The 12,396-nt window shown below is 36.7% G+C and overlaps 1 protein-coding gene across 1 annotated transcript; it reads left to right on the top strand.

Moving 5' to 3' along the window:
* Positions 1-2,155: 2,155 nt before the first annotated feature.
* LOC107817904 (transcription factor HEC1-like) lies at positions 2,156-3,511 on the top strand. Its single transcript, XM_016643800.2, has 2 exons — positions 2,156-2,530; positions 2,714-3,511. Exons 1-2 carry the CDS (start codon positions 2,434-2,436, stop codon positions 3,379-3,381), a joined length of 765 nt encoding a protein of 254 aa, XP_016499286.1. The 5' UTR covers positions 2,156-2,433; the 3' UTR covers positions 3,382-3,511.
* Positions 3,512-12,396: the final 8,885 nt, after the last annotated feature.

Raw genomic sequence — 12,396 nt, 5'->3', positions numbered from 1 at the left:
CCGTTGAAGCATATGTAAGATGTGAGAAGAAGAGAGAGTGGTTGTGAGAACACATATTTAACTCTATAGCTTTTAGAAGCAATAGTTGTAAGAATGCAGATTTTGAATTTGTTAATGCTTTCAAAATATGTACAATATGGGCTAGGTAGGGTAAAATTTTAAAACATGGGACATTTTTTGTTATGGCGTGAAGTCATGTGTATTTTCTTGTAATTCTTTCTATTAAATATTGGTCACATAGTTATAGTGAGGAGTGAGAAAACTTTTTAGGAATATGCACATAAGGGTAAAAGAGTAAAAATAAATTGAATTTTTCCTTGATTACCTAACTGGACACTTATTTTAAACCAAAATAAAAAAGTAAACTGATCACTTATTGTGAACCGGGGAGTAAGTTATACGGAGATAACCGTAAAAGAAAGTGATTTTTTTTTTTGAGTTAACTAATAACAGGAGAATTAAACAGTAGTCGAAAGGAAGAGAAGCAGTTCACCACAGGTAAGTTCGTTAGCTTAAAAACAGCACATGAAACAGTAGTTACTGCAGGAGCTGATCCACCTCGAAATGCGTTCCTCTTAAACCTTTAAGCTGTAAGTTGCAGTCTATCATTATACCTCCAGTAATAATACAACCACCTCTCATCGTTCATCCCAACTTGATGCTTTACTAGGTGTATGGTAAAGTTTCAATTCATTATTTAAATTTTATTGATTCAAATTTTAAAATTTATATTAAACCCATTGCACTTAAATTGTAAGTTTTAACATTTAATATTCTTGAAAATTTTATAATTTCACACATTTATCTGTGTTTGTATTGAAAAAGGAAGGACCTTCTCACGAAGGATTATCGCTAAAAATGTACCCAATGATTATAATGAAAACTGAAGAATATTTGGGACAAGCAAAGTTTTAAACTTTTATAATTCCAAATACATCTACAAAATCAAGTTACGTTGTTTTAATAAATCAATACAACCGGAGGCATAGCTACAGCCTATTAGTTGGTGGAAGCTCCATGGAAGCACAAAGGAGTGGTGGCATTTTCCTATCACAGGCAGCTGGCAAAGCCGTGTTTGATCGTCGCGTACATGCTCCGTTACAAAAGAGACCTTGATGTCTTCGCCCTAAGCGCATGCCAGGAAACTCATTCCTAAGGGTGATTAATTAACTAACTATCCTTCTTCGAAAAATTATATTATGTATATAAATAAAATATTAATTTTAGAGGTATATAATAAATATTAGATATTCTTTAATGAAATTTGTTTTTTACTTCTTTCAAATTTGACTTGTGAAAATTCTTGGTTTCGCCACCGGATACGTACGACTTATACAATTATCTCCGTAGTAAGGTAGAAATTTCACTCACCGCCGACACACCGGCCACCGGCGATCGAGTTGACTCATTTAAGTGCGGGGTGAGCGTGAGACCTCTGACTTCTGTCATGTGTGTGTGGGGTTTTAGCTAAGGCTTCTTTATAACAAAAACAAAGTGAAACTTGAGAGAGCAAAGTTTAGATTTGATATATACATTTAATTTATTTACTTTTATTTATTTTAATATATTAATATTATATAGTTCATGCACCATCAAAAGCATTTATGGCATCCCTGTTACAGTTGGTAGATCTAAACCCTCCAATTTGTGGGCCTATTCCCACACATCTTTACCTTTTCCTTCTTGGGAATAATCTTACTGTTTCTTCTATCTGTTTTTTTTTAATTAAAAAAAATCATATATCTGGAAAGATCATTCTCTACTAATATACTAACATAAAATAAATAACAAGCACAACTGTTGGTCATTAAAAAATAAAAATGAGTAATGATTATAAACAAAATTATAACTTGTTCCAACATAGCTTAGCTGTAAGCCTCCAATAGAAGATCATTTTTAGTATGTTTTTTTTCGTTTTCTTAGTGAAAGAATATTTAAAAACATTTGAAAAGAAGGAAAGAAAAAAAAGTTTACCAACTTTGATGACGTAATAAAAGTTGGTATTATATTCTTACCGGATTATTTATCTGCTACAGCAGAATATAAAATATCAAATATGCACTATAATATACTATATACTATATAATAATAAAACTACTCCGTAGTTGTTATATATAGCCTTCAATACCCACTGAGGCTTAGATGGTCTGTTTCCAATATCACTATTTTATTCCCTTCATTTCTTTCACTTCTCCCCAACCTAAGCAGCTATAGCTAAAACACTAGCAGCAGCAGTAGTAGTACCACTACTAGTAGCAGACCTTTGCCATTTCACTCTGCAACATTCTGATACAACTCTCAGTTTACTCTCTCTTCTCTTTACCTTACCCATCCCTCTATCCCAATAACCCCATCATCTTCTTTTTTTTCTTTTCTTCATTTTATTTTATTTTCTAGTATAAAAGAGAGTGATTATTAAGTCTAACAAAAGCTATGGATATTGAGATGCTCAAATCAGCAACAGCTTCTGAAGATCAAATGGAGTTGATGCTCATGATGCAATTGGACAAACTTCCCGACTTCTCCACTGGTAACGTTTGAATTATGTAACTACCTCATCTAAAAAATTTAAACAGTACAAATAGCCTCTTGCATAAATGTAGACTAAGGTTGCGCATAGTGAAAGCTTAGAAAGAGCCTTTACAAATAGCCTTTTTTTTTTAATTTAGAAAGAGCATACTTTTAACTGCTTAATTATATTTTGTCTCAACAGGTAACTGTTCTGAATTGCCAATGATGGATTTTAGTCCACAAGGAAGTTGCAACAGCAACAGCAGTGGAAATGGAAACACTAATTATTTCCCTCATCAAATCGATCACAATTCACCAAATTTCTTAAACATACCTTCAACCAATATCTCATTTACTAACTCTTATCAAAATCCTTCAACCCTTCAAAATTTCTTAGCCAATAACTCTAGTAGTAGTAGTTCTGGTGCATATAATTCCCATTCGATGAATCGAAGTAATATGGCAGCAATGAGAGAAATGATATTCAGAATTGCAGCAATGCAACCAATTAACATAGATCCTGAATCTGTAAAACCACCAAAGAGAAGGAATGTGAAAATATCAACTGATCCACAAAGCGTCGCGGCACGTCACAGAAGAGAAAGGATAAGTGAAAGGATAAGAATATTACAGAGATTAGTACCAGGTGGTACTAAAATGGACACTGCATCAATGTTAGATGAAGCAATTCATTATGTGAAATTCTTGAAAAATCAAGTGCAGTCATTGGAAAGAGCAGGTGCAAATAGGCCATCAAATTCTGTTGCTGCTACAGGATTAGGATTCCCTGTGCCAATGTCTTTAAGTGGGAATTATTTACCTGTGAGTTCAAAAAGTTATCAAAATATTCAACAATATGCAGATGCTTAGTTTGACTCCTTATTTCAAGAAAAAGAAAGAGAAAGAAGTTGTTCTTTGTTGTTAGTACAAATTGAATTTGTGGGGTTGTAAATTAGAAAGAAAGTGTCAATGTCACTTGTGTTATGATCTTTTAGCCTTACCATGCATGTTGTATTTGATAGAAAGAATAATGATCTATAACTGTTTAACCAAAAATCTGAGTCTTTGGTCAAAGCTAGAAATAAAGAGAAATCCGGGTTATTGATAATCTGGAGACGAAAATAATAGAAGACTTCTGAGAATAATAAAGTAATAAGTAGTTTTGTATTTCAGTGTAATCTCAATAATATTTCGTGTCTATAGATGTTGAGTCCTTCTCCTTTTATAGTTGATTCTAGGAGAAGGTGTAATGTCTTTGTCTTAATGAGACAATTATGAGCAATAAATGACATTAAAAGAAACGTTACACAATCATTTCTATTTAATTCAAATTTTCTAACGTATTTAATATTGTATTTAGACTCTTTTATGTCATCAGATTCGTATCTTCAACTTCTTCCGATCTTCGGTCTTTAAATGACTTGAATAGGTACGAGACTCGTGTCATTTGAGTAACGGTCCACACCTATGTTGCTTTCTTCTCCCCATATCTGTTGTCGCCCGTGCCTCTTGACTATTTATTGCGTTTTGACCTTTTGACCAGTCCACGTGTCATGACACGTCATCTTCAATATACAGACTCAGTTTTTTCCCAATACAGATAGTCCCCCCCACTTTCCATTTGTTTATCAATTAAATATTTGGGAAGTGGATCTTCACAAAAAAAGAATTTTTGCCATAATCAATGCTATGACAATACTAACGCTTCAGTTGTCTTTTTCTATTTAATGCTCTGCACACGTGTCACCTTCTGATTGGCTCTGTAATTATGCAGCCTTTTTCCAAGGCTTCTTCATCCCCTCTATTTACGAAGTGATAGTTGCCTTTATTATAGGCTTTCCATCATTACGCTTCTTTGTTTGACGGTTGCTATTATATACATATTTAACCTTTTTTCCTTTGTCTTCTTCTTCATAAACCCTTAACAGATACTTTACTCTTTACTTTTGTTCCTTTCTCCTTTAGTTCATCCTTTCTCTGCAATGGCATCTCCGAATCCTAACCCTAAGAGAATCCCAATTCTTGATAGCTTCCCCAACGCCCCTGTAAGACATAGAAGGGGTAGATGTGGCAGGCTTCGTAGCCTAGGATCCGTTCGTGGTGGTTCTTCTGGTTCCATCACTCCTTCTTCTAGTTCTGGCACTATTTCTAGAGGTTCTATCACTAAGAAATCCTCTTCTAAAGGTAAAGAACTTTCTGACCCTCTTCAAGAGCCTTTAGTTGAGGAAATAGTACCCAATGACTTATCCTTTGAGAATGATAGAAAATCTCTTTGTGAACAAGTTGTTAATTTAGAGAAAGCTGACACTTTTCCTTCTCTAATCACTGAACCTTTGGTTTCTATTGTTCGAAAAGATTGCAACTGGAGAAGTGATCTTCGTATAGTGATCCCTAATCCAAACCAGAGAATATCTTCTTTTAGGATTGGATTTTCTTTTGTTTATACTTACCCCTTCACTTTGGGATTTATTCCTGCTATTGACCCAGTTATACTTGATTTCTGTCGCTTTTCCAAAATTTGTTTGGGACAAATTGGCCCCCTTGTATAGAGAGCAGTTGCCTGTTTGAGGTATTTATCTGTCAAAGCTAATGTTGACTTTTCCTTTCCCCACCTTATTCATCTTTACCACCCCAAGCTATTCCGCAATGGAGTTTTCACTTTAACTGCAAGAAGTAAAAGGGTCTTGGTAAAGCCCTAAAGATGACAAGGATCGTGGGTGGTACACTCGTTATGTTGCGGTACGCACAGTTGATTTGGTGGGTGAAACAAATATCCCCTTCCCTGAGAAGTGGAACTTTGCACGTAAGTTTTTTTTTACTTACCGTTCCTATCTTTAAGAATTTCAACTTCTTTTCTAATTTTTTGCTTTTCTATAGCAACCATGGGAGATGTGGAACCCGTTCCTAATTTCCGTGGTTGGGTAGATTCAATCTTGAAAGCCGTGCCTATGTAGGTGAGAACTTGGAAATCCATTTCCAGGTTACATGGTTGGAAAGTGAAAACTCACGGTATGCATCTCTTTATGCTTTTTCGTATGTTAAGTCCTTTCTTGTTTCTAACTTTTTTTATCCTTCTTTTTGTCAGGATTTGCTATTCGAGGAATGACAACTGAAGTCGCTATTGCCCTTCGAGCCTCTTCTGGTACTTCACTCTATTTGGAGAGAACTCAAGCTATACTGTCAAAGAGGAAAGTTGTAGAAGAGGATTCTGAGGATGATGAAGATGAAGACACCTCTTTGATAACTAGACCAAGAGCCATGAGACGCATCGTTTTCGAGGATGAAGCTGAAGTTACCCCTATCCGTGCCTCTCTTACCGAACCTGTTCACATTCTTTCTGATGATGAAACCACTCTGAGGGACACCAATGAATCTATTCAACGTCTCTTCATTGGTGGTTTTAAAGTGGAGAACTAGGTCCAGTTTTAGATGAAGTTCCTCTTTCTTCCTCTGTTCCCATTCCTCCTATTCCTCCGTTGGTTTCAAGTGCTTCCTTGCCCATTCTATCTATTCCTGCTCCCTTACCTATTTCTGCTCCCTTACCTGCTTCGAGTCATGTGACTCCTGTTATTTTCACTTCTTCTACCGCTCCTCCTTCTATAGCTCCCCCTTCCTCTGTTCAACATGCAGAGGAGGGTTCCAGTAGCAGAAGCTTGGCTATGAGGAGCGTTACACTTGAAGTTCCTGCTAATAACAGTCTTTTAAGGAAGTCTGGTGGAGCAGATGCCTGGCTTAGGCCTTTGATTGGAGATATTGAGAAGAAGAAGATGAGCAGTCATAGTTGCTTAACTTTGATGAATGACATAATTCATTCTACTTTGAAGGTATTTTTCCTTTACTTACTAACAAGTTTTTTTTTACCTCCAAATTCTTATTTCTATGAGTTGTCACTGTAGGCTAACCTCATTGGTACAGAATTGATAGGAAGAATTTCCCTTCCGGAAAAGAAAGCCTGTGAGTCTAAAAAGTCTATCCACGAGGCTGAGGAAATAGCCAAGGGAGCCCAGCTAGAAGCAGCTAATTGGAAATAGCAGTTTGAGAATGCTCAGGGAACTATAGAAGAATTGCTAGAGAGTAGAAATCTCCTGGAGAAACAAAAGCGAGGTCTGACTTCTGAGTTAGCAGTTGCCAAAACTTCTTCAAGTCAATTTGAAAAAGATAAGGAGCGCCTTGAATGTTGCTTTTCAGAACAGTTATCAAAGTCAAGTGAAGAAATCAAGAACTTAAGGCACTCTTGGACAAGAAAGAAGAATATGCAGGAGAATTAGTGCAGAACTTGACTCAAGTTCAAGCTGATTTAAGGATCTCCTCTGACAAAGTACGTGCCTTAGAGAGTTCCCATGCCTCCCTTGAAGTTTCCCTTGATTCTTATTTAGCTGAACATCAAGTGTTAAAGAATGATCTTGCTATGTGGGAAAGGGAGTATGAACTTCTTGAGGAGAAGTTTGATTTAGAGGTGAGTTGGGCTTTCTTAAACTCTCGTCGTGATGCTTTAATGGAGGCCAGTCAAGAAAACTTTGACTTAAACTCAGAGTTAGCCAAAGTTTTAGAAACCATTGAAAGAACCCAACAACCACTTGACTTTACTTCTCCGGCAATTGAAGCTCCCGTGGCTAAGGAACCTGTAAATGACAAAGTCGTTGTTATGGTAGTTGAAGTTGAAGATGTTGCAATTCCAGCTCCCGAGGGTAAAATTAATACGACTCAGTATGGAAGCTGAAACTTCCGTGACTCTCTCCCCTCGTTGAACCTAACATTTCAAGCCCAGCTGAAACCGCTCCTGTTGCTGCTTCTTCAGAAGTTGCCACCATGCCTGTGGCAGTTTCTGAAAGTGAAATTAATATTGCAACTTCTGATGTGCCAACCCCTTCAGTGACCAGTTAAATTTCCAGACTTTGTTTTTACTTTCTTTGTTGGGTGATGATTTTATCCCTTAGTTATTTTTTAAGGGATTTTTGGTGAAAGTCCCCAGTTATCATAATGGGGCACTTGTATAAACTTTTTGTTGACTAAGTTTCTACTTAGTCTTTTTAATTATATCAAGAAGTTTGTTAGTACTTCAATGTGTTCTATTCTTGCCTTTTCCTTATCTATTTAGGACTTATAGAATAGTTTAGCATTTTTATCCTTTGAAAATGCTTTATGATTCTTCTCATGACTTATTAACATGAGGTTTATAAAAGAGGGCCCTTTTATATATATCGACACTTAATGAAGAAGACGTCTCAACTTCATAATGGTGTTACAATACGATGAAAGAAATAGGAATACACATGTTTTGTTTGAAACAACTTTGACAAGTTTTTATTCATGGACTTGGACAAGCTTTTGAATATTACATGTATTAAAATACATCTATAACTTTCTCGTAACTGTTTTTCTTGTAACAGATTTTTACAAAATAAATATAAAATAAACAAGGTTTTTCCTCATAACCCGTTTCAGTACATAGTCATGACCTTATCTTCATGCATTAAGAAGGGTTTGAGAGGTGACTCCGTTGTTCTCATGAGTTTGAGAGGTGAATCTGTGTTCTCATGGGAAAAAACACTATGATGATATAAATCTCCCTTTGTTCTAATGGGAAAGAACACTATGATGAATGCTGAAAACTCCATAACTTTTGCTCAACACTTGTCACTTTGTAGCTTGATTTTTCTCTTAAATCTTGCTCAATCTTGTTCGATTTTCGTTCGATTTTCGTATCTTTCTTTTTTTGCACGTATCTGTGTATATGTAGTCCCCCAAGTGTTTGAGCGGTGAAGTATGAAGCCTCGAGCACTTGTTTGTTTCTCTTAATTTGGTCCTTTTTCGGAAAACAGAAAAACATACGGGACTCGGAGGTGTGATTAAAGATGAAGACTACCTAACCCGTGTGAATTTCCATCAAATTAATTGTAACCCTGGGCTTGGAATTTTAGAATATTCCATTTTTCCGTGCAGGTTGTGACTCATCATTTGGAACGGGTAAGGGTTTCTGCCTAGCATCTAAAATCATTAGTAAAATTTTAACAATTCAAAGAAAAATTCTAATATAGCGATACCTGATCGTAGGTACTTTCTCAGAAATAATATCTCTTTAGGTGGACAGCATTCCAATGTGAGGGTAGAACCTTGCCATCCATTGTCTCCAACTCGTATGCTCCTTTTCCCGCAATGTCACGAACTCTGTAGGGTCCTTCCCATGTTAGACTTAGCTTTCCCGAATTAGCAGCTTTTGTAGATTGGAACACCTTTTTAAGCACGAAGTCCCCAATTTTAAAGAATCTGAGGCGTGCTTTCCTGTTATAATACCATTCAATTACTTGCTTTTGTGCTGCCATCCTTATTAATGCAGCTTCTCTTCTTCCTTCGAGCAAATCAAGGTTCACCCGCATCTCTTCATCATTTGATTCCTCCGTTGCTTGAACATACCGTGTGCTCGGTTCTCCTATTTCAACTGGAATTAAGGCCTCCGCACCATAAACCATTGAAAATGGTGTTTCTCCCGTGCTTGTTTTTGTCGTTGTACGATAAGTCCATAATACTCCAGGTAATACCTCAGGCCAATTACCTTTTGAATCCTGTAACCTTTTCTTCAAGTTGTTGATAATGACCTTGTTTGTGGATTCCGCTTGACCATTACCTACTGGATGGTATGGTGTAGATGTTACCCTCTTAATTTGCCAACTTTGAAAAAATTCTGTGATTTGAGCTCCTATGAATTGCGGACCATTGTCACACACGATTTCCTTTGGTACTCCAAAACGACATATTATATTTCTCCAAATGAAGTCTTTAACTTCCTTCTCTCGTACCTGTTTAAATGCTTCTGCTTCTACCCATTTAGTGAAATAATTTGTAAGTACAAGTAGAAATTTCAGCTAACCTTTTGCTTGTGGCAATGAACCTACGATATCCATTGCCCATTTCATAAAGGGCCACGGGGCTATAACAGGGTGCAGTAACTCAGCTGATCTATGCATATTATTGCTGTATCTTTGACATTTATCACACTTGGACACGAAACCGTTTGCTTCTTCTTCCATTTTAGGCCAATAATACCCTGCTCGAATCAGCGTTTTTACCAGCGACCTTCCTCCTGCGTGATTTCCACAATGTCCTTCATGTACTTCCCTCATCACATATTCTGTTTGGGAAGGTCCGAGACACCTTGCTAATGGTCCACCAAACATTTTTCGATAAAAATTTCCTTGATATAAACAATAACGAGCAGCTTTTTTGCGAAGTGCATAAGCTTTTCTTTTGTCATCAGGCACGGTTCCGCGCTGTAAAAAAGTAATAATTTCGTTTCTCCAATCCCATGTTAAATGATTAAAATTTACCTCGTTCTTATCAGGTTCGAGAACGGAATGAAATAAATGTACGACTGAAGCATTTGCGTCGTTTGCTACGTCTGCTGCAGATGCGAGATTAGCTAAAGCATCTGCCTCCACATTCTCATCTCTTGGGATCTGCATTACCTTCCAAGTTTGGAATTGCTTTATTAGTTCCCGTACCTTTTCGAGATATTCTTGCATTCGTGTCTCCCTGGCTGTATAAGTCCCTAGCATTTGAATGACCACGAGTTGAGAATTACTCTTGATTATAATCTGTGTTATGCCAAGTTCTCGTGCCAATTCTAGACCTACAATTACAACCTCATACTCTGCTTCATTGTTAGTTATAGAATGACATTTTATAGCTTGTCTAATAGTCTCACCCGTAGGTGGTATGAGAACTATCCCTAGGCCTGCTCCTTTTACATTAGACGAACCATCAGCGATTAAAATCCAAGTCCCCGGGTTTGCACCATTAAAAACTTGTAATTCTTTTTCTGCTTTTAAATGCATCCCTTGGCTAAAATCAGCTACGAAATCGGCTAATACTTGAGATTTTATAGCAGTCCTAGGTTGATAAATGATTTCGTATTCACTTAATTCTATAGCCCATTTTGCTAACCTCTCTGACAATTCATGTTTATGCAAAATGTTTCGTAATGGAAAAGCAGTAACTACAACAATGAGATGATATTGAAAATAAGGTCTTAATTTTCTAGATGTCATGATCAAAGCTAATGCTAATTTTTCTAGTTGTGGATATCGTGTTTCAGCATCTAGTAAAGACTTGCTTACATAATAGATAGGAGATTGTTTACCTTGGTCCTCACGGACTAAGACAACACTTACCGCAACTTCTGACACGGCCAAATAGATGAGTAGTTTTTCTCCTTCCTTTGGTTTTGCCAATAGTGGTGGATTTGACAAGTAAGCTTTTAAATTTCTAAGGGCTTGTTGGCAATCTTTGTTCCATTCAAAATGATCTTGCTTTTTGAGTGCGGAGAAAAATTTAAAACATTTTTCTAAAGATTTGGGAATAAATCTCCCCAAGGCTGCAATTCTTCCCGTTAGCCTTTGGACATATTTTTTACTCATAAGGATATTAGAGATCTCCTTTATTGCTTTGATCTGAGAAGGATTTACCTCAATACCACGGTTAGAAATGAGAAAACCCAAAAATTTGCCTGAGGCAACCCCAAATGCACATTTTTCTGGATTGAGTTTCATATTAAATTTTCGTAAAATTTCAAATGTAACAGATAAATGAGAAATATGATCATGATAATGTTGGGATTTGACGAGCATATTGTCTATATATACCTCTATGGTTATTCCTAAATGTTCTTGGAACATTTTGGTGACCAACCTTTGATAGGTTGCTCCAGCATTTATGAGACCAAAGGGCATTACTTTATAACAGTAAGTCCCCCTGTCTGTGATGAAAGAAGTTTTTTCTTTATCACTGGGGTCCATTTTAATTTGGTTGTACCCCGAATATGCATCTAAAAAACTTAAAAGTTCATGTCCTGCAGTTGCATCAATTAACTGATCTATATGCGGTAAAGGGAAAGAATCTTTTGGGCAGACTTTGTTAAGATCTGTATAATCCATGCAAACCCGCCACTTACCGTTTTTCTTAGGTACAACAACTGTGTTTGCTAACCAATTAGGATACTTTACCTCGCGGATTGACCCAATTTTCAATAGCTTTTGGACCTCATCTTGAATCACCTGATTTTTGAAAGCTCCTTGCTTTCTTTTCTTTTGCTTTACTGGTGTGAAGGATGGGTCTTCATTTAGTTTGTGAGTCATCACATCCGGTGGTATCCCTGTCATATCAGCATGGGACCAAGCAAAACAGTCCACGTTAGCTTTTAAAAATTCAATCAACATACCTCGCATGTCTGAGCTTAAATTGGCTCCAACATAAACCTTCCGTTCAGGCCATTGCTCAAATAATATCACAGCCTCGAGCTCTTCGATTGTTGTTTTGATATTTTCATTCTCTTCAGGTTCTTGAATTGTATCAGGTCTCGAGTCTAAATCTGTCTTTTCTTGTTCAGTTGAGGTTTGATCCTTGATACCTTCAATTGTTTCCTGTAATTGCTATTTTTCTTTATTTATGGTGCTCGTATCTGTTACAGCGTTGACACTCCTGGCTGTCTGCTGATCCCCACGAATTTGGCAAATTCCCCACGGTGATGGGAATTTAATAACTTGATGTAGAGTTGATGGGACAACATCCATATCATGGATCCAAGGTCTCCCCATGATCATATTGTAAGCCATTTCCATATCTACTACCTGAAATTTAGTTTCTTTAACAACACCTGCAGCAAAAGTTGTTAGAATTACCTCTCCTTTAGTTACCACACTTGAATTGTCGAACCCAGATAAGGTATGCGCCTTAGGTATCATTTTATCTTCAGCTTGCATTTCCCGTAATACCCTTAATAGTATAATATTTACGGAACTTCCTGGATCAATCAAAACTCGTTTTACATTAGTATCATGTACAAGTAAAGATATTACCAGTACGTCGTTATGTGGGGTCATTACTCCTTCA

Source organism: Nicotiana tabacum, chromosome 16 (genome assembly GCF_000715075.1).
Source record: "Nicotiana tabacum cultivar K326 chromosome 16, ASM71507v2, whole genome shotgun sequence".
In the NCBI taxonomy this organism is placed as follows: Eukaryota; Viridiplantae; Streptophyta; class Magnoliopsida; order Solanales; family Solanaceae; genus Nicotiana; species Nicotiana tabacum.
Note: the sequence above shows the minus strand (reverse complement) of the source record. Positions and strands in the feature narration are given on the sequence as shown.

What these genes read in the sequence shown, in the direction of transcription:
- LOC107817904 (XM_016643800.2), top strand. Translation starts at nt 2,434, where the DNA reads ATGGATATTGAGATGCTCAAATCAGCAACAGCTTCTGAAGATCAAATG. An exon ending in ACTTCCCGACTTCTCCACTG is followed by an intron (nt 2,531 to 2,713) that starts GTAACGTTTGAA and finishes TTGTCTCAACAG; the next exon opens with GTAACTGTTCTGAATTGCCA.